Source organism: Halichoerus grypus, chromosome 3, assembly GCF_964656455.1.
Source record: "Halichoerus grypus chromosome 3, mHalGry1.hap1.1, whole genome shotgun sequence".
Lineage (NCBI taxonomy): Eukaryota > Metazoa > Chordata > Mammalia > Carnivora > Phocidae > Halichoerus > Halichoerus grypus.
This window is the reverse complement of record NC_135714.1, coordinates 76346148-76369601: the sequence shown is the minus strand read 5'-3', so window position 1 is coordinate 76369601 and position 23454 is coordinate 76346148. Positions and strand designations below refer to the sequence as shown.

The window sequence follows — 23454 nt, the reverse complement described above, 5'->3', positions numbered from 1 at the left end:
ATTTCAGACCTACCTTTTGATTCTCATATAATACTCTTAACTGTGTTAGTGGATGCCTTCTGAACTCTTGAGCGGACATAGACTCAGAACTAAAAGCACACAGCAATTACAAGAACCAAACACATTAGTTCCACAGGTTTTTGGTTTGACTTATAGCCCCAAGTATACTGGCTTTCACATAGCAGGTGTTTGTAACAATTGGGCTAATTTTAATTTGTTCCTTTTATAAGACAAGTCTGTGTTGAAAACATTTTTTTTTTTTTTTTTTCGGCTTTCTATTCAGTATGTCTGCTCTGTGGTCATTTTAGTAAAGCCTACTGCAAGGGGACTCTGCTCTAGCTCTTTCTCTCCTTTAAGGACATTGGAGATATTGGGTGTATTTCAAGCCCAGTTATGCGATCTGAATCACTATCACCATATCACAGGACAGTTTGGTCAATTCTGAGTATTCACTATGTGGGAAACAGGATAAACCTCACGTGAGAAAAAGGGATGAGGCTTGCTCTGCAGCATTTCAAAGAACCAGTAGGGGGCAACTTTCAACACAATACGAAGACCAGCTGTAAGGAAGAATAATCAAACGGACAATTAAAATTGTTGAATGTGCTAGTGGACTGCCTCAGAACACGCTGGAGTTGAGGTTGTGGTCATCTGTCAGGACGTGCTATTCGGAGGTGAGGGAAATCAGAACTATAAGTGAGATATATGAAGAGATCAAAACAGAGCTGGTCTGACTGAGGCCCAGTGAGCCTCACCTCCGCTGAGCAGCACCCCCATAAACCCCGAGGAAAACCCTCTGGAATCTGGGGAGCACAGTTTAAAAGTCATGGACTCTGGATAACCCCTTCCCCCCATTCATTCCGAATCCCTCATGTAGACTCCTAATGATGGAAAATAAACAATTCTCAATTCTATGATTTCTTCTCCTTAACCCCCAATTTAAGAAAAAAAAAAAAAGAATAAAACAACATATTCTTCTGACTTTAGCACGTTTTGGTAAGATTATTTCTACTTTTCTACCATCTGAATTTGAAAAATCAGTCATATTTGGTTTCTTTTTCTCTTTTACAGTCTGCATTCAGTTAATCTTCAGGTTCTCTCTACTGTCCCTTCAAAACACATCTACCATCTGTATCTTTTTTTCCTTTTTGGGCTATCGCAGAAGTTCAGATCATGCCTGAATTATTGCACAAGGCTTTCAATTGGCCTCTTTTCCACTGCATTCTATGAGTTACTACCAGCTGGATCTTTTTAAACCACCCCTTTAAGAGCATGTTTCTCCTTTGGTAAAAATCTTCAGTGGCTCCCTCTTGCCCACGCTGGCAGTCTCCATACATCTCATGTTTGTGAGCCTCTGTGAACAGTAGCCAGGTTTCAGTCTCTCTCTGATGGTTCGAGGGCTGAAATTCAAATGGAGGCATGGCCAGCGACTAGCACTCCATGCCACTCTCCCATAACACTCAAAATGGTGGCAAATATTTAGGCCCAAGGGAGGGTGGGAAAGTGGCAGCACTTCGGATCCCAAGTTTGATTTACATCTGGCTTTATAATCAATCTGCTGGATCTAGTAACAGGCATTCCACTTTGTTCAAACCACTCTGATGGTTTCTGGGCTCTTATAGCATCCTATAAAGCCTTATATGTTGGGCCTCGTGTTACCTTCCTGAGCTCTCTCTCTCACCCCTCATTGTGGTCCGGCCACATGGATCTTCTTCCTGTTCTTCAAACGTGCCCAGCACAGTCCCACCTCAGAGGCCTGGTACTAGCTGTTTTCAAAGTCTGGAATGTTCTCTCCTCAGATAGCGACAGGGCTAACTCCCTCGCTCTTTTGAAGACTTCAGTCAAATGTCAACTGATCAGTGAGGCCGCTCATGGGCACCTTATTTAAAATAGGAAATGCCTACTCTTACTCCAGGCTTCCCACTCCTTTTTGTTTTTCTCTATAGCACTTATCAGCTAATCGATTATATACCTCACTTATTTATCCCGTTTACTGTCTGTCTCCTCCAACTGATTGTAAACTCCGTGAGGGCAGGGAGTCTTGTTTACTGTGTGTCCCCAGCATCTAGAATAGTGTTTTGCACATAGCAAGAGCTCAGTGAACATCTGTTGACTACATGAATGAAGGAATGAATGGATGAACAGCGTCTAGTGCAATCTCTTGAGCCCAGCCTACAGGCTTTCCACGGTCTCACCTGAGCTTTACTATCTGCTGCTTCCTGACATGAAACCCATATTCCAGACATCGTGGGCTACTGATCCTCCGAACACTCTTTCCCATCTTTGTGCCTTCCTTGCACTTGGAAGCCCTTTTGCATTCCCCTGACCTTTCCGTAGTCTCTGTGATTAGGCTAAATTTCCTCTTATTCTGGGAAACCATCCCATGCTAGGCTGCCTTCTTCTTCTCTTCTCATAGAATATTTTCTCTATCAACTAACTTGGTAATGGAATACATTCTGCATCATGATATAATTTATATTCTTGCCTTCTGATGTTATTTAAACTATGACTTTGTATTTAACTTTTCAAAAGTTTCTATTTTGTTTCTCCAACTTCAGGAGCTTTCTGAAGAAAGGCCAGGTGTAAATGACTAGAAATGCTCATGGACAGAATTCCAGACCAGGGGCTCACCTCACCACCCTGAGACATGATAGGGTCAATACCTCAGCACCCTTGGACCCCTGTTGGCTCAGGAGTGTGCCTTGGCATACCAGTTAGGAAATCTCTGTCCTACGGTGCCTTGCTCATAGTAGGTGCTCGAAAACTGTTAGTCAATGGACTGATTGATCTTGTGTGATTGTTTTATTCTTAATAATCGCTCTTCAGTGTTACTAAGGTTTATGTATATGTACTAATACTAGTTTTTTTTTTTTTTAAAAGAGACACATAATCATGATTGTGGAGTAAGAATTAAAAATGTCATTTAATAATGATGAAAAAGAATTAATTAAAATATATTAATTGTTGGCGATTGAATTATTTTATAGGACTTACCATGTTAATTGGACATGCCAAAAAATGGAGGTTACACACGAGGAGTGATTTTATATACTTGTTGCTCGGTTTATGAACAGTTTTACCATGATATTTCCATGGGGAAATCTGAGTGAGTGAACAATAAATTTTAAATGCTTAGTCATGCAGAAGTGAGGCTGGAAGTCCCCATTACATGTATCTCTTGCTACACTGCTTAGTTATTTTTTATTTTTATTTTTAATATGTTCATTTGTAAGTAAGTACAGTAAGAAGTACTGTACTCATTAAAAAAGATCATATGTGAATGAGAGTTCTGCATTTGGTATCTAATGTCAATTATGTCAATTAGATATACGACATGACTATAACTCATGTAGCAACTAATGTCCAGAGCTCTCCTTAACATTGTTTATGGAAGTACTTGAACATATTAGGCATTCAATAACTCTTTCTAGAATAATAAGGTCAAATTAAATGAGCTGGATATGTGATGCCTCTATTTTCAACTTAATTTTAGTGTGTGTGTGTTTTTTTTAGACATATCTTATAGCTACCTTTTATAAACAGGTATTAATAGAGGCCTAGCATTAATTTGAAAGTCAACTTTAATGTAATTTTGGAGAGGAATTAAACATTACATCGTAAGTGTCAAGTAGATAGAGGTGCCCCTTGCTCTAGGAAGTGGCTGATCCTGAAAAGTCTTATATCACTTAAACTTTTGCAAATTGAATCTTATTTATTACACATTAGAGAAACTAATTCTCAAAGGCCCCCATCATGAATCTTTTGTGTAGTGAATAAACAAGTTGTTTTTTGTTTTTTAATAGTGATGTCCGATTTTTAAGAATGAAAAATAGCCACAGGTGTCTGCTACTTAATTCCTAAGAATTTTCAGTAGCACCAATTTAAAAATCAGACACAACATTTTTAAAAACCAAAGTGTGCCGCTTACTCACATTTCAAATCTTCTGGCAGGCAAAGTATTCATTAAAAGCACTGTTTCTCATCCCTGTCTAGCTCTGATGTTGTATCATTTTTTGATTTTGTGATATGTTTCTCCTTCTAAAACAGCTGTTATGAAAGCTTCTTTAGTTTTTAATTAAGGAGAATTAATGTCATCCTGAAAATGGTGTGAATTTTCCATTTCATCACAGGTCGTTTGAGACTTTTGAAACATTCTGCCAGTTCTGAGGCGGGAACCAATAGGCTTCCCCAAAGGGAAACCAGGCCTCCATTCCTCCCAAAGGTCAGATAGCCAGGCCTACACATGACACAGGTAATGACGTGTCTAAATCACACAACCAGTTTTTTTCTCCCTCCACTCTGAGGAAGCTCTAGGAAATGTGCAAAATTAGTCAAGAGGTGACACTTGGTCTTATCTTGTGTGTAATAACAAGTCCAGGAAAGCTTTTAGATAATGAAAATATATTACTGAAATTTGAACGATTTTTGCTTTGTTACTAAGATTACATGGGAATAAAACAAATGAGAATGATTGAAACAAGGGAAATTTGGGAAATTCAGGTGAGAAAACGAGCAACTTCTCCTTTAGTCTGTTTCTATCCCCATGGGAGGGTGAATCTTATGTGGTGTAATTGTTCTGTGCCTCTGTGGAGCTCCACGCATGGAGCAAAACCGGGAGGTTTCTACTCTTCTGGAAGTTGTGTGGGTTGGAGGCTGTTGTCCTGATTTGGCAACCTGTAAAACCCTGCTATCTATTCCTCAGGCTCATAGGTCCCACTGTATTCTGTGTCTTAGATGACAGGAAAGGTGGCTCGGGATCTTAGTTGCAGTATAAATAAAAGTTGATGAAAGTTGAAAAGTAGCCTGAAAAGGATTCACTGTGTAATCCCTGTGAAGCAAATTTAAACACTGAGGAGCTCTATCACAAGTGATTAGACCTGCAGGGACAGAAAATGAGTTACTGTGGTCTGTATCATCCTGACATGGACATCTGAAGGTAGGAGTCAGTCTCTGATTGGTATGCAGGTATTGATAAGGAGGAGGGGTTAGTTAATAGTTTGCCTGAAGCTTATGGGAATTTTCACATTTCTGAAAAGTTGGCCTCATGGTCTGGCATCTTGGGAAATCTCCAAGTCTTCTTTGTGGAGGTGATCTGAATCTAAGCAGATAGATTCTATTAGCCCATGAGAACTGCCAGGATGGCTTGCCCCAGTGAGTTGGAATGGCCAAGGCCAAAGAGGACTGCACTGGCTTGGAGAGACTCATTCCGCTTCCTCAGAAAGTCTGTAAGGTGGTCTCTGTATCTTGCATGTTGATGTGGGACAAGGAAAGAACTGGGCATTAGAACACATCCAGACCCATTTTTAAGCATATATATTCATCTGTGCCATGTGTAATTGCTTAGCACAGTGGCTTTCACAAAATAGGTTTTGAGCGAACACTAATAGAATAAAATAATAAATAAATAAACAAATAATAGAATTAAGTCTATCAAATCTAACAAACTTTATTTCCTGATTTTTCAATGCTAGGTAAGTCGTTTGCGCCCAAGGGAGCTCATATGCTACTTCATGAGAGGGTATTTACTACAATTTGTTGAACTGATAACTATGGCCATACTTGTTAGCCTTTTATTAATATCTGATCACAAAGATTGGAAATAGGATTTGTTTTTAGAAATAAAACATTCTAGAAGGAAGTCAATTTTTAGTGAGACCATTATATTTTGTCAGTTATCATGAGATGTATATATAAGCATAAAACCTGCGTTTACCAGTACAGAAGTTCTTAGCTCTGCCTCACTTACTATACTCAATAGTCCCGAATGTGTTTCTCCACTCCAAATTTCTGATTATAAAATACTAATAATTTGTTATCCAATCGTGTGGCTTGGAAGGCATTGTGGATCTTCTCATTTTTTTTTTTTCTTTTTAATTGATGAAGCAAAGTAGCGTTCAGCAAAGTCTATTTTTTAAAGTATTTATTCAGTTGACAACCAATCCCAAATTAAGAGAGATGAAAAATAACATAATTATGAAAACAACAAATTGCCTGTATGTAGCTTGATATGTATGAGGGAAGAAAGGAGGCCTTATAATCTTCTAATGTATGACTGAGCCAAAACCTGTGCATAAGTTCTGATGTGGTTGAAAGTGACAACCAGTTCTCTTAATGATTCACCGAAGGAAAAATTTCAACATCTGAGTAGAATAAAATTACATGGATATAAGGTATTTGTCTGGTTTCAAAATAGCAAGTTTGGCGTAAGTGGTGCGAACCAGGCGGACAGTGGGCTAAAGGAAGTAGCACTAGAGAGAAGCTGGATCTGGCCTGAGGTCTGCCTCATGCTCTGACTTTGGGGAAGTAGCCTGAGGTGTTCACTTTCCCATCTGTGAAAGGAGCGGTTGATTCAGGTGCTCTAGTTGGCCGCAGACAGGAGGGAAGGTTCCTAGAGATTTGCAGCCTAGGCTTGGGGAGAGGACCGGGTGGAGGCATTGTCCCTGAGCCGTCCCTGCATTTAAACCCATGAGGACCTGTGGATATGACTGAAGCATGGCAGCGTTAAATAATAATAATTAAAAAGGACCCAGTTTTAAGTGTTAGATTGTCAAACATCTGGGAAGTCACAGCTTCTTAGCATCTTATGTTCCCTTATTTGCAAAACCAGAGAGAGAGTCTAGATCTGTATAGTTCATCATAGTTCCAACATTTATAAAAAAATCACTTTTAATAGAATTTTAGATCAGCAAAGGTTTTAATCTAATTAAATATGTTTTCAGATATATATTCACTGAGTGAGTTAAATGCTAGACAAAAATATTGTTCAAATGAGGAAAGTAACACTGTATTAGAAATAATCTTGAAGTCAATTAATTTTCAAATTAATAGATTCAACATGATGAGTATTTCCCTAACAGCAAAACAATCATTAATACATAAATTCTAAGTTTAATTACCCTTCATTTCCTTTTTCTTTTCTTTTCTTTCTTTCTTTCTTTCTTTCTTTCTTTCTTTCTTTCTTTCTTTCTTTCTTTCTTTCTTTCTTTCCTTTCTTTCTTTCTTTCTTTCCTTTCTTTCTTTCTTTCTCTCCTCCTTTCTTTGATGTAACAAACCATCATCCTGCTATTCTTATAATGGTTGCATTGTTTACATGAATCAGGATAACTCTCTCCCAAAAAAGTACTCACAGAGACATCACAAATATAAATATATGTGAAGAAAAACAAATATATTGTTGGTTCCAATTGTTTCAAATAGCAGAAAGGCAGTCTTTCATTGGTTTAAGACACACACACAGTATTGTTTTTAGAGAGCCACTCCTTTCGGCATAGTTCTGCTAGTAAAACTTCATGTGTTTTATGCTTTAATTAACTCAAGATAATTTTTTAGAAAAATTCAGTTCGTTCTGTGAGAGAGTAAGCATCGTCAAATTTTATAGTTAAGACTTCAATGGTATGAGAGCAAGTTTAGAAAACATTTTTATTAGACAAATTATTTAGACAAATTATACACAGAAAGCTCTGCCACTCATAACTGAGGCCTCCAAAAAGTGTTTTGTGTATTCGTATAATAGGCAATACATCAAAATAGGCCTATTTTAAATATTGTACATGGTTAACAGTTTGTTGATAGCTAAAATCACTGCAACATCTGGTATGTCCCTATATAGCTTGTTGTAAAGAATTTTTTTTTGTTTTGTTTTAAAATCAGTGTTGTGAATGAGATCATGAATGTTACAAGGGAAAACAAGTCGTGCATGCACTTAGGTACTTGTTACCCTGGAAACAAAATGGTTTTTGCATGATAAGAAAATTTTCTGCCTTACACAGTAGACAATATTTGAAGATTTAGTACAAAAACAGTGACAGTACAAGATGCTCCCCAGAACAGAATTAGCATCAAAATATAATATACCTTAAGAATATACCTTTTAATTTCTCCTAAAGCAAATCACATAGGTTGATTCCTATATCAATCCTAGCTACGGAATGAATTAGATTAAAATAAGTGTATGGCTGCGTAAAAACACAGGATAAGTTCTTGCTTCCTACTTACCACATTTTGATTTAAGGATTACAAACAAAGTTCATTCTCTATTTCTAACAGGTAAGAATGCTACTTTAAAAGGATCGTGCACAAAGAGGCACTGTTTTTGCTGTCATCCTCCTATACACTTGGCACTAATGTAAAAAATACATAACTCCTCCAAATAGAACTGAATAAAAAGGCGGGGGGGCGGGGTTAAGTCGAGAGCCCAGTATGATCATTATATTTTCTTCTTTAGGATAATGTAGGACAGTAATTAAGGCCACATCAATATTTCGTAAGGGCTCCCACCTCTCCCCAACTACAGCTGTATCGATTGGCTTTCTGCTTTGGAAGAGAATTTATTAACCTTCAATGATCTACGTTTCAACTCTTCTAGAGCTCTATGTGCTGCTGTGGACGTGGTCCGGCTAATAGCATTTTCCATTTAGATAATTCATTAAAAGTAAAATTATCAAGGTTAGCTTTATACACTGCTGAGTAACAAATGCAAAACCTACTCAAAGGAGTTACATCTAGGAACAAATACTAAATCGCCCTGGATGTTTTAATAACAAAAGTATAAAATATTCTCTGTTGGCAAACAATACGAGTCAGAAGAACATTAAAGCAACCTGCCTTTTCTAACTGAAAAGACCCCCTGCACTATACATAGTTCCTGTATACAATGCTTTTTTTTTTTTTAAACTAAAGCTTTATTAAATGAATTGCAATAGCAATGGCCGCCCTTTAATATATATACACATTATATAGGTGCATATATATGTATATATAGATGAGATACTAATTTATTTAACACAATAGAGGCTTCTGCCATATGATAAAGTTTACTGTACATAAGAAAAAACTTTTAATACTGTACAATCACATAAAGGTCATATGCACTGTTGCAGTGCGAGAGTAGTTTTAACTGTAGTCTTGACTGGCATATTAATGGCTTTTTTGTAATCCTACAAAATTGCATTCTCATATTATGTGGCCTGAATGGTCTTTAAATTATTTTATAAACACTGCAGGGGTTGCCTTTGGTCCACAGTTAAAGGACACTCAACAACAGTGGAGCGTTGTATGGATGCAGCAGAAGAATGTAAAAAGACTGAAGTTATTGCAATTATATTTTTAAAAATAGAGAAATGTTACGTAAGAGGCCTTTATGTAAAATTAATCCTGCATATACTTTTAGTATACTCAGTGCACATTTCCTATACTTGAAGTACAGTATATGAAAAGCGGACTAATAGGATCCTAGTATACTATATTCTGGGGGAACAAGTTGAGTAATGAAAAAAAGTGGAGGGAAATGTACAGAAAGAGAGGGAAAAAGAGAAAGAAATAGAAGAGAGAGAAGAGGGAGAAGGTGGAGAGAAAGAACTATAATTGTTACTAATAATCCTGATTTTTTTTTTTTTTTAAGTGTTACATCCATGTTAGTCCCACAATTTTATAGTTGCTCCTTGCAGAGGGAGTCCTACAAAAGAAACAGTGAAGAGATTTTGTTGGATGCTCATATGGAGGTGCCTCGGTCTGGATCATTACCCAGATTGAGCCCCAGGGTAGGAGTTGGTTGATAAGGAATAGATGACATTGTTTTTATAGGACTCCTGAAAAAGCCCCCATTAGGTGCCCTGTGCCTAAATGGGCCAGTTCGGTGCTCAGGCACGTTGCCAAAAGCGAAACCAGAGGCAGCTTTAGCTGACAGTGTGCGGCTAAGAGTCTGGATCTGCTCTGGGATAAAGGTTGTTGTGGTGATATGAGTGTTCCTGAAATCACTGATTTGCTCCAGTGCTTGTCGTGTTGGCAAAGTGTCAATGTCCAGAGGGGTCAAGTCAATTGACGAGGTGGAAAACTGTTTATGGGGGCTGTCGTCATCTGTGCACAAGCTATTTACACGTCTATGGAGGTGCTCCAGGTCAATTTCCTTGTCATCCTGGAGATGAAGAAAAAGAAGATAAGGTTCTCATCAGTACTAGCTTCCATGGTTAAAAAAAAAAAAAAAAAAGTAGTTCAGCAAACATGATATGTGATTAACTGAACTTTGGGGTTTATTCATTTAACAAATACCTATTGAGCACCTAATATGAGCCAGGCATTGCTCTAGGTTCTGGGGGTACAAATATGACTCTGAGATAAGGTTATCTATAATAAATAATTTTCTTGCACTAAAAGTTCTATATATGTCACATGCAACTACAAAAGTAGGGGAGCAGTAGATGGGTGATTGCCTTCTATGAGATCAGAGACAGACCCAGGCAAATCTGTACAAACAAAAAATACGGTTTTAACTACTCAGTCCCCCTCCACACCTCTTCTTTCCACGTGCTTTCTCCTTTTTCAGAGTGTCTCCTTCCAAGTTGGATTTCTGTTCTTTTCTCCTATTCCCTCCTAACCTTAACTTTCCATTCTTGGAGATAAGTGATACGATATGCTAGTTCACACTAAAGTGTTAGTGACTGTTAAAGTGTTATTTCTCTTCAGGCCAGAGAGATGTGAGATTATTCAGAAAGAACAACATTCAACACAAAAGAATCCATTTCTAATTGAGGGATGTCATACACTCAATCTATTTAGTACCTGAATGAGGCAATATTGTGAGGTCAGCAAGACCTTTAGAGACCCCTTCAAGTCATGACCTGCGAATGACAACTTTGGTCTAGGGCCAGGTTTATGCTAAATGGCCTCTAAATCAAAGATGCTTTGAGCTATGCTAATGGAGTCTTAGTAAGGAGGTACTTAATAAAGGAAAAGGAAGGAAAATCTCAGATTTCTGGTGCTGAAACCAATTCATAAATCTTTCAGGATTTTCACTTAAAGTGAGCATGAAAGCCCAACGTTTGAAAAATAAAACTGGCAAGAAAAAAAAAAATTGTCTCCTATCAGTCATATTTATAGCCAAGTTCAATAAATTAAATTCATGAGGATTTAAAAATACCTATTAATCATAAGAAGAGAAAATATTTGTTCATAGATCTGGATTAGCTGTCATGAGTTAGAATGGAGTATGTATTTTTTTCATTGTGCTATTGTAGTGCTCCTCAGTGAAAAATATTTTGATGTGCATCACGGTTTTTCCTTCTCCTTTTTCATTTCAAAATCCAATAAAAAATATCCATTAATACAATATTATCACTGAGACTTTAGAGGGTTGAGAGATGTAATTTTATGGTTCCCACAGCAACTATAATGTAGTCATCCATCAACAGATATAATAATGCAAAAATTTAATATCATATATAGTAATTCAAAATATAAGGAGCTTGGGGAGTCCTTAATTTCCAGATTTTTTAGAATATGAAATCTCAGCTATAATGTTGCATTAATGTGGTCTTTTGCACTGAATCAACGTCAATAGAAAAACCAGGAGCTTATTCCATAAAGAAAACACTACAGTGAACCCTGCTTAATTTTTAGTTCATACTCTACTAATTTAGAATGTATGATCATTCAGATAGGTAGGAAGCTAAGTTTTATCTTTGGTAAGCCAAGCTTTTCCTTATAAATGCTGCTGATCAATTTTGCATACAAGGCGGTAGAAAGGAATTCTCAGATTACTTTAGAAAAAGATCTGTTTGAAAGAATATATTAATATGTAAAAATTCATATGAACGTTGAGAAGTCATTTTTATTTGTGCATTAAAGCAGATCTTCTCAGGATTTGCTCTAACCCTCAGTTAGCCAAAGTCTAGTTACAGAAAGTTTAAAACTGTCCTTTGAAACTATCCAGCAGATCAAATCATGTAGCAAATTCAAGTCATTTTCCATTTCATTTTGTGAAGCTTTAGTGAATGAATATGATTTCATTATTTAAAAAATTTTCACCTTTTGGTCCAGTAGAAATATGATAAATTAATCAAGTAATTTATTTTAACTTCACATTTTCTCTGCTGATTTGTAAATTCCATAATTTTTGATGAAAACAAGGCACATGCCACTTTCAAAGAGATATTATGTGTAACTCTGCAATTATTCTTTCAGATCTCTGAAAAAATTTTAATTTAATTTTATTAAAAATTTAACTCTAGATGATTCCACACTTTGGATTCATTAAGCTTAGAGCCATCAAAGAGCTAAAAACATATGATCCCTTCTATAGGTCCACATACCGATAGAGGGAAGGAGCCGCTGGTAGTGAAGAGACAAATTCTGGTTATGTTCCTACAGCACTGTATTTCTTCAGCTGAGGCTTAGAGATACCAATAATTTACCTATAAGTTAAACAACTTATTGAAATAAGATGACAAGCATCTCTGTGAACTGGTCAAGGGAATCACAGCCTTTAAGAAAATCACTGAATGAAAGTCTACCTTGAGATCTGGCAGAATCTTAAAGCCCTTGATGGCACATGAAATGATCAGTCTTTGCAAGCACTGCAAATCTCTGCTTCACATATCTGGGATGTCTTAAAATGGTCATTGGTATTGGCATTATCGATTTTTATATTTCATCAATAATTCATTTTCAATATTCCAAGAAAGAAGAAACAAGGACCACCCCCAGCCCATTATCCTCTTCCTGCTGATTACCCTCCCGGGAAAGACCGCCCGCTTATTGGCTCAACTGAGCGCCAGAAGCTCTCAATCAAGTACCTCTTTCGATGGGACCCGGGAGCCTTTCCTCTTGTTCCACCACGTCTCCAGCATGGCTATAAAGCAGGAGAGGACAATTCCAGCCGCCAGGATACAAAAGACTCCTGCAAAGCTCTTTATATCCAGGGCACCTCCTTTCTGCTTTGTGTCCACAGAGGAGTACAGGTCACACTGGCCATTCTTTGGCCACCATTTGTGCTTCAGGATGTCCATGTCACCATTCTGCTGAAGCTCCAGGATCCTTGGGGTAAAGAACACAGCCATGTGTCAGTGCAGACATCGTTACTGCTTCGGTCCACAACACATCCATTTATAATCCCACCGCTAAAGGATGGTGGCTGTCAAGGGGAAATGAACATATAGATTAGCCTGCAGATGGAATGCCAGGACGCTGAAAACGTTATTGCTTTGATATTATAGACAGAGTTGTGCCACAGGGTTTCCTCTCCTCCTTCTGTACCCGCTCTTGCTCCCCCCTTCCTTCCTCTTCTTCTTTTTTTTTTTTGATTTTGTTCTCTAAGTATCATCCCCCCCCCCCCAACTTTGTTTCAATGTGTTTTTACAATTACATTTCAGAGGCACCGTTTTTATGTGGTTTCAAGCTGTTGCAGTTCTGTGTTCCCTCCCTCCATGCGGAATGACGCTCTGGATCTTAATGCTTTTATGAAGGACGTTTTGCTGCTTAGAGCAAGATGCTGGCATAATGTCGCCCAGCATATGCTACACACAAAGAAATTCAATTAAAAAGTCTTCTATTATTTAACACAGTGTGGGAGAAAGCCCCGGGACAAGTTTGAAGTTGATAAAATACATCATTTTTGGTTTTTCACACAACTGATGTAGTTTCCCTTTTAATGCCAAAAGGGAAAATAATCTTACCTTGGAGAACAAGAAGAAAAGTTGACCAGAGGCTTTTAGAAGTAGTTAAATTCAAATAAGAAATACCCTTCTTCGTCTTTTTTTTTTTTTTAACTCCGAGTCTGGGGCTAGTTGCAAAGCTGCAGCTTTTTTAAAGTGTGATTTTTCGCAGAGGTTTTATTCTCATTTTCAAATACTCTTTAGGCTTTACCTGAGACCTGCCTACCTCCGGCCCTCCCCCAGGTGTGCCCCCTCTCGCAGGGTGAGAATGGTCAGGGCCAAGGCCGTGAGCTTGTCCAGAGTGTGCACCATCCTCAGGGATCCCTAGGATTTCCCACCCCAACACTTCAGAAAGCTCCTCCAGCACCGGGGAAAACTTGTCCCCACATTTCCTCCGAGGGCAGACCTCACAGCCGCAAGGGCATCGCAGGTGTCTGGACCAGTGTTTAGAGAGTGTGGACTGAGCTCAGATGTATGACCTCAGGGGTGTACATCTTTGTGTGGGCGATCCTTCACTGTGCAGGACAGAGCTGGAGGTGGAAGAGAGGGGCCCACGGACCGTCTTCCTGGGCCACCAGGTCAGTGGCAATACTCCAAACTATCACAAATTAGAAACTCAGACCTGACCTCCTATGGGCATGAAGGTCTATTTGTCAAGGTAACAAGACAGAACATAATTTATCTAAGAGTTTTTAGCTTGACTTATAATTTGCACATAGTCAGCCTTAGGATATGTGGAGCTATATTTCCCCTCTTGCCCTAGGTCTTGGGTTACTTGGGGAGAGACTGCTTAAAACTTTAGAGAGAAGAATGATGTCATTTGGAAGGAGTAAATACTCTTTGGGTGGAGCATTACCTTTTTATCTGTTTCATGTCATCCCTGTGTTGATAAGATTGAGCTTAAAGATAATGGCTAGGGGTGGGGTCAACATTCAACCTGACTCAAACAGGAGTAAGAACAGCCCTAAGGGCTGTGGGGGAGACTTAGTCTCACCCCCAGAACCCCCAGCTGACACCCGAGGATGGACATCGAACTGGAGCTTCTCTTATAACTTGGACTTCTCCTTTCTTACGATTTTGATCTGTCTAAAGCTTGTTGCTTCAGAGTGCTGCTCAAGAAGTGCAATTAATTTGATTAATTGAATTTACCAAGGTGATTATGAATATTGATGGATTACATTTCACCCTTATTCCTGCCTCTTCTCAGACAAAGATACTTGTATTTCCAGAATTTCTAAAAGTGTGTTCCATGGGACACTAGTACCTAGAGGAGCTTCTGCAAGAAAAGGGTCCCGTGGTCATTAACTTTGAGAAACACCCTCTTGGAAATTTACAAAGAAGTCAGTGTATTAAAGGCTCTAAGAAGACCTGTAGAAAAGAAAACTTGTATGATTTTAATTTGGCATTTCCCAAAGGTATTTAACTTTCCTTCTTTTTTCCTCATTTTTTTAATACATAGTAATAATTTGTGGAGCTAGAGTTTTGAGGAATACACTTGAGAAATAATGCCTCCATGGGGCGCCTGGCTGGCTCAGTCAGTAGAGCATGCGATTCTTGATCTCAGGGTCGTGAGTTCGAGCCCCACACTGCGCATAGAGCTCACTAAATACATACATACGTACATACATGCACACATACATTGAGAAATAGTGCCTCCATCCAAAGGAACAACTACTCGTGGAAATCAGCAGCACTGTGTTAGGTATTACACACATCTGTAATCTTCAATCACAGCATCGAAGTTGCTTGCTTAGCCTATCTGCAAATGTATGCAAATCATGTTGGCAAACCCATTAGCTATTTGCCTACCTAAAGGCACTGGGTAATCAGAACACCTTTGAATACCTTGAAGGGAAAATTTAGTCATCTCTAAAAAAATAATATTCTTGGGGTGCCCAGGTGGCTCAGTCAATTAAGCGTCTGCCTTTGGCTCAGGTCATGATCCCAGGGTCCTGGGATGGAGCCCTGCATTGGGCTCCCTGCTTGGCGGGAAGCCTGCTTCTCCCTCTCCCACTCCCCCTGCCTGTGTTCCCTCTCTCACTGTGTCTCTCCCTGTCAAATAAGTAAATAAAATCTTTAAAAAAATCACTTGTGGTGATGTCTGTCCTCCTTTCTGGAATGTGTCCTCACCATCTTCCACACTGCCTAACACAGAGCGGGCAAGTAGTTATTGACTGAATATGCTCAACACGGTTTTTGGTAAATGGACGCTGCCCTCAGATTCTACTTTTTCTTGTCACTGATGAGATTTTCTAACTTATTCCATTTCTTCCTATTCATCTATCCATTCAATAAATATTTAAAGAGTGGTATCATGCCAGGTATTTTTTGGGGGAAGAAATTTATGTTAAACCACAACTGCACATTCAGCCAAAATGGCCTAAGCAACATTGTGATACTGTTTCTTTTTAATGCCCTCAGTTCATGTTAGTTTATTCTTTCATTCATTCCCATGTTCATTCAGGAACCAATGATTGCCTACTCTTTCTCCTCAGTGGTATCTGGTATCGCAGAGTGTCCTTATCATTTCTACACCTGAAGAATGATTTGGTTTTAAAAATGATCATTGACGTATACACACATACTTTATAACACCCATTTTGATGCTAATAGGAGTAAAGGGCCTTAAATCCAAAGAATTTGTTTAATTGTAGAACTTTCAGGTTCAGCAAGCTCGGGGGTAGGAGTTACTATGGGGAAAAAGTGAGCAGACTTCTCCATTTGCCTTCACACCACAAAGATGCCTTTATGTATAGTCGATCCAGGAAGCACAGATAACTGAGGCATTGCATGGACACCCCATTTTTGGGGACAGACAGAACAGCTAGATCGTAAGATCCTCCCAGTCAAGCTGTGAGTAGCCCACAACAGATTCTAGGAATACAGGGTGGGTGGAATAGAAGTGTTGGAAGGGTATGAAAGTATTTTCTAAGCTCAGAGTTCTGCCATAAATTTTTGCTGCAGAATCTAATGCTCCTGGAAATTCCATTAGAAAAGTGTCACTACATGCTCCTTTTTATATTTAACAAAAACTTATTTAAGTATTAGCTAAAAAAAGCTTAGCAAAATCTAATGCACTGCCTTAAAGGCAAATTGGATGAGCCCTTATATAATAAATGAGGATATAAATATATATGTATTTTTTCAAATGTTCAAAAACACTGGCATCTTTAAATGAAACTTGAATCATACCTAAAGGAAAGTTTTGTATTTAATTATGAGCAGCGCTGATGTGTGCGTGTGTGTGTGTATAACATTGCAAGAATCTAGTTGCACAGTTCTTAATGTGCGCAGATTTTTAGTTCCATGGAATGATTGTTTTTGCTGTATTTTCAATTTCCACAAGATGGCAGTCTTTACTCACAGAGAGCAATGTATTCCTGCCATTACAGTGAACTGGTGGGTTTGAAATGTTTCAAGTATAAATTTCTTGGTGCTGTAAACACTTAGACTATTAGAAAGAAAGTTGGACATTAGACCGTGATGAACAATTGGTTGAGTGAAACCTCTTCTTGGAGTGTTGTCAGAAAAATTCCTGCCATTTTTACTCCAGAGTGATGAGAGTAATACCTAGCACTTTTGAGAGTCGTCAGGGTGAAAATTCATGAAGCCATAAACAAAAGCCCCTCGCTCATTACTTGGCACTTAGTAGGGCTATGACAACTCAAAAGCTAGAATTATTATTATCAGCATGTGTGACCACCATTCTTTCTCTGGACCTGTTCTGGTACATGTTACTTAATGGAAAGTTATATTCCCAGATGAATCAGTGAATGATTGATTCAATGACAAGAACATTGCATTTCCTCTTTCTGTCCAAAAGTATTAAAACATTTGTCATCCCACTGAACAGAAAAATCTTAGCAGTCCATAAAACCTAGCTTCAGCTTGAAAATGGCTAATAGATCAATTCTGCATGCATTGAATTCTTTATTGATATAAATGAGCAAATTTCAGGGCAAGTGAGTAGGGAAGCAGAAGATCCTTCTTTTATATTCAAATAAAAATATTCAACAAGTTTGAGGTGTTCATCCTGAAAAGCTTTTTACTTACTTTGAAGATAAAACAGCCTCATTCATGTGTGAGAAATGCACTAATTATTGATTACCCTTCTTAATCATTGCTCTGGAAATTGATTTTCAAATTAATTTATTTATAACAAAACAGGTTGCTGAAAGATGAATGCAAATTTCTGATCCCACACAGGTAACTTTAATTTTGCCTTTAAGTACTATTGCAGTCTATAGATTCTTTTCTAATTTTCTTACCCGTAGGTAAATCCCTGCTGAGCTGTAAAAACGATACTGGTTAACTGAGAAAAAGGACACCTGACTTTTCAGTTGTTTCTTCTGGGAACAAATCTAGAGGTAATCAAAGAGTTTACAAACGTAAGTACAGGAAGTTTTGTTTTCAGGCCATGTATGCAGGAGCTCCTGTGACTCTTTTTGCGATTGGAATTTTCTCTCCACACTCATAGAAGTGTCAACTACTAGAATGGAAATGACAGAAGACATCATCAAATCTCTCCACTCCCCCCTCTGCTCATTCTATGGGGGAGAAACGGAATCATATAGGACGATAATCGCCCCAAATTATCACATTCAACCCACAAAAAATAATTTATATAGCGCACTGGGGTAGCCTGAGATGAAAGTCACGGGGCTCCAGCCACCCCAGGCTCTGCCTTGGCTGTTTCGAGAGCTGAAGGGACCAATACTTCAGCAATATTCTAGTACCTCATCTAAGATACATCTGTTGGGAAGCACTGTTGTAGAGACGAGATGACTTTTTTAGTGACTAACATAAAATTAAATTAAATATTAATTAATAAATAAATAAAAATTAAAAATAAAAATTAAATAAAAGTAAATTGTCGAGTTAGGGCTAGAATTCGGTTCTGTCTTCCAACACATTCCCCCGGTACCCCACACAGCCTCTGATATGTAACTATTTAGAGAAGAGCTCTCTCTTCTAGTTTCAGAGATTTGTTAGACCCTGAGTAAAATGGTCACCAATAGGTTTCTTCTAAACCAAACAATGTAATCGTAGAGGGCAAATTTATTCATACTACAATTTGGGTGTGCAAAGAAAATGTAGCTTTTCTCCATAACTTAATTGATCTTCCTCAGGAGGACTGGGCCTGCTGAGAAGTGGGAACAAAACTAAAATTAGCTCAATATGATTTAAAATTTAATCTGATCTAATAATTTAACATGTCTCTAGCTTTAGCTCAAGAATTACTCAATCCTTCTAATTCCTCCCCTTTTCCTTGCTTTTTTCCAAGATAGCATCAGAATTTATAAAGGACGACATTATACCCGCTACGTTGGAGTTGGGGGGCTTCAAGGGAGGCTTGTGGGGAGGGAGCTGCGGGCTTCTTGCTGGTCCCTGGATGGCTCTGGCCGCTCTCCTTTTATGTGTGATGGGTTCAGCCCTTAGATATTGATCGGTGACTATTGCTGAAGTGGGCAGAGGCTTTAAGTCCGCTAACGTTGGCTAATGTCTTTCTCAGCTCCCTTAGGGCTTGTGGACTCCTCTCTGCTGGCCTGTGGGGCACTGTACACCTTTCTCAGCTTCTGCCATTTTCTTCATCCAGCCCCTGACTATTCCTGAGCCTTCAGGTACTACTGTGATGTCACCTTGTCACCCACTGCGGAGGGCTCCAAAAGTGGTCCATGTGCTCTAACTCAGCATTCACACCACGTGGGAGCCAGAGAGGCCTGGGAATAAAGATTGAGCCCTTGCTTTTTCCTGACTGTGCAGCTCTGGCTTCTCACCGTCAGAGGTCTTCTCTGCTGGTACAGAGCCTGGTGTGCCCACAGAATGCCCCTCAGAGACCTTAATGGCAAGGGAAGTATCATGGCCTCTACCCTGGGTGTGCATTCCAGTCTCACTAACGCCCCTTCACCTGCCCATCTCCCACCCCCTGCCCCTGATGGAAACCTCTGGCCAGAAAGAGGCACAGCTTTCCTTTTCTCTCCTGGATATCCCTCTTACACCCAGGGCCTTCAAACTTCTTGGTCTCTCATAGTGGAAGGGAATTTTAGCTACGTAATGACAGAAACTCTATGGTCTGAGACTTCCAGGCAGTTCCTCAATCTGGAAGTCCTGGGGCAGCTTGACACTAGAGATTGGCGAGGATGAAAAACATCATTTTAATATCTCAAAAACATTTATCTGATCTGTTACATGCTTATGAGTTATATGTAACCCAAATTAAAAAGATATTTAGGATAGAGTCCAGTTACTTATTAATGTGTAACATCACTTAACACTGAGAAGGAAATTAGGGAATAACTGAAAAAAAAAAAAGTATTTTTGACACACTGAGTGGATCTATTTTGGCCCAGAATACCCACATTATTAAATTCATTTGCTGGGTTCTCACAAAAATTTCCTCTCCATGGTTACTGAGAAAGAATTAATAATCGCATGCAGACAATTTTCAGAAAAATGTCAGCTCAGTAGGTTGTTCATTCATTCATCGTTTCTTTCATTCCGGGCTTGGGAAATGTAGGTAAACTTGGATTGAGGCAAAAGCACTTATCAAAGGTTCAGCTTTAGCATTCAATTAAGTGCAGTGGCGCTCTGACTGGCATATCTGATATTGATACTTCAACATCAGAGTTTAGAAACAAATTCTATCAACTTGCTGTGAATCAGGCATCGCAGCTTTTCTTTTCTCAAGCAAAATGTCTTAATGATCGGTTATTAGCATTAGATACAACAACTATTTATTGATAACATGTAATTCCTCAGTAATACCAAATAACCCACGATAGACTATTAGAAGCTATTTCCTTTGTTGAAATTGGACTTTTACCTAATTCTTCCATCTAGGTGAGCCAGATGCCCATTATTTCAGTATAGTCCACTAAGATTACCTAAACATTTCAAACAAGTTTATGAACACCATTCGTTAGGCTGGAGGTTAACGAGCATTTTTGTCAAGGGCCTGATAGTTACTATTTCAAACTTTACAGAATGGAAGGTCTCTGTTGCAGCCGGTCAACTGTGCTTTTGTGGTTACAAAGACAGGTCTGAGCCACACTTGGCCTCCTGGTTATCGTTGCCGGCCTCCGGTAGAACCACAGCGCCACTAACTCTAGGAGGTCAACAAGTTTCCGTTTCGCTGACAAAGATATTGAAGTTCAGAGGGCTTAAATGACTTGGCCAAAGGTACATCATTAGAAAGCATCGGAGTCTGTTTGAAACCAGAGATTTTGACTCTTATCTCAGTGCTTTTGACCGTGTATTAATAACATATAATAATAAAAATGTAGTAATGACTATTATTAATGTGTGTGCCTTTAAATGAGTACAGTGATCAGGTGTTGATTTTGTATTTGACCACACTGGGAACGAATTTGAGGTACACGGCGTATATTAACAATGGCAGTATAATCGTTCAAGTGAGTTTTGGGTTTCCTTGGTTTTCTGATTATCCTGGAATGTACCTACACCCTGAAACTGGGATCACCCATGTGCCAAAAGAGTGATTGCCCCAATTATTTGAGATCAGGTAGTATTTGTCCTCTGAGGTCTGTATTTGCTGAATCATTTTCTAGGCGATGGAAGCTTTATCTTGAAATCAGAGGGCTATGAACAAACATTATATACTAAGAGAAATTTCAGGCAGTGACTACAATTTACTGAGAATAGGTAAGACAATCGACTGAAGCAGAAAAGGTGGGTTTCTTTTATTATTTTTTTTTAAAGATTTATTTATTTATTTGAGAGAGAGAGCGAACAGAGAGCATGCAAGAGAGCACGAGTGAGGGTGAGGGGCAGGGTTCCTGATGCAGGGCTCCATCTCAGGACCCTGAGATCATGACCTGAGCCAAAATCAAGAGACAGACACTTAACCGAATGAGCCACTCAGATGCCCCCGTGGGGTTTCTTTTAATCAAAAGATATAAAAATGGTTTTTAATCATGTGTGACTAGAAGTACTATAAACTAATGAGAAGTTTGTTAGGGTTGGTAAAAAAATTACTATGGATGATTTATGAGAATGACAGCATGTTGGTACTGGAAGGGGTCTGGGAGATGAGATCATATTTGACTCCTGCCTAGTGAGGTGAAGGGACCTGCCCCGCTCCCACTACAGGGCAGAATCAACAGAACTGGACTTAATTATACATTTAGTTATTGTTCAAAGACTGTCATATGTCATAGACCTGCATAAAAATGAGAAGTTTCCTGTATTGCTTCAAACCTGATATCTCACTTTCAAATTTAAAAAAGATAATTCAGTAACACCTTTAACTGGTCAGATCTGCTTTTCTTATTAAGAAAACAGTGTCCATTTCCTTATGTAGTAAGTAATGTTTTCCTAAGGCATCCATTTTTCTGTGTATGGGAAATAAACTGTACACTTTCTCCAGACAATCTATTTCCCAAAGGAATAGCAATAGTAAATGCATGTGTAATGCCACAGAGTTTACAAAGCACTTATCAAATCACTGCATATCATTTGATTTACTTCTTAAAATAACCTTGTGAGGGAGGAATTATATTGATTGATTGACTGATTGATTGATGGCACCGCTCCTCCCCCACTCCTTACTCCTGTAAAAGGCTTTAAGAAGGCTGATGTTATTAAATTCTCATTTTAAAGCTGGGGAGATTGAGGCTAAGGGGTGAAGAAAATTTCCCAAGGCCGCAAGGCTGGTAATCGATCCAGCCAGCTCTCAAACCAAGGTCTTCTGGCTCCTGCACTTTTTTTTTTCCTTGAATACACTGTGAAGTTCTTTATTATTCCCTAAAAAACCCGCTATAAATGGACGCTGCCTCTTCAGTTCCTGCTGCTTTATTAACTGAGGATTTGACTACTCAAGTTCCTTGGCTAACACATATTCCATTGTATCCATTTACAAACATTACACTTTGTGTAACACATCCTGATGTCTCCAGAGAGCCACATGAATATCGCATGAGTTCATTAATCTCTGTGCGATTAGAATAAACGTCAGATGAATTCATTATCATGAGGCACTCAGGGGGCTTTGCCAATGTTATCAAAACAAGGCCGCGTGTTCAAAATAAGGAAGTGGTGTTTTGAAACCTTATCCTTACTCAACGTAAGTCAACACACTGTGAAGTTTTGATCTATGTGATGCAAACTTCCATAGTTATCCCAATGAAATTTTTCCTTAGTTTAAACAGTAGCCCATAAAAGGTAGGTATTTATTAAATAACACTTAACTATTTTGAAAAATGTGCAACACTTAAAACAATTTTTAGGTTCAAATATTGATGAGATTTTTGTTGGCTCTAAGAAGCATCTGACTTTATAGACATGTCATTCTTTGCTGATGAACCTGAAACCTGGTTTATGGTGCCCATTCAGATCGATCCTTCGAGGTTAGAGTCAGCCCCTTCCATCACAGGTCTTGTGATGCCTAAGGGGGCAAAATCAGCCTCGTTTACAGAGAAGCAATTGCTTGAAAAATCAAATTAGCGACATGATGGATCTCAAGACTTTGGTGACTAGTGAACTTTAATTATTATATATTTTATGTGTTTATGCTGGCAGTAAAAGTCAAGCACTCATTATAAAAATGGCAGACATGATCTTTCATAAAATGAGTGCTGGGCGGCAAATGAATAGATAATCAGGATAATGAAAGCAGGCCAGAAAGATGCTGGAGAGCTGAAAAGACCCCGATTATGACTCCCACTGAGATGGAGGGCATAATTGCAATTGGAAAGAGAACACTTTTGGTGATCTTTTAAAATGTCAGCTTCATCCTTAAGCTCACTGTGATATTTGGGTTATAGGGTAAAGGGGAAAAATTCTTTCCTTCTGCAGTGAGAAACTGGCAGTGACCATCTCTGCTTACAGTCGCTCTTCAGGCAATACAAAATCTTCTTATGCAGACCGTTCAAATACACGTTTATGAAAGAGGGTCATAAAGTCAAACTTATTTTGCTTAGCGTGTTATACACATTTTATGAATATTTTAATATCTTTGAGTCTGACAACTAAGCCTTAAAATAAGTGGGATCTTGAAGTGTGTGCTATG

At 38.6% G+C, this 23454-nt stretch overlaps 1 protein-coding gene across 2 annotated transcripts in view; it reads right to left on the bottom strand.

The window, feature by feature from the left end:
• The window catches only part of GRID2 (glutamate ionotropic receptor delta type subunit 2), a 1423646-nt gene that overhangs the window by 22649 nt on the left and 1377543 nt on the right, over window positions 1-23454 (bottom strand). The window contains exons 15-16 of one of the 2 annotated variants that reach the window (XM_078068969.1): window positions 12570-12810; window positions 6915-9913 (exon numbers count right to left, since the gene is read on the bottom strand). In XM_078068969.1, coding sequence (XP_077925095.1) covers window positions 9491-9913; window positions 12570-12810 — 664 coding nt within the window. In that variant the 3' untranslated portion in view covers window positions 6915-9490. Of the gene's footprint in view, window positions 1-6914; window positions 9914-12569; window positions 12811-23454 lie in introns of those variants that run through there. The other variant, XM_078068970.1, reaches the window with a different exon arrangement.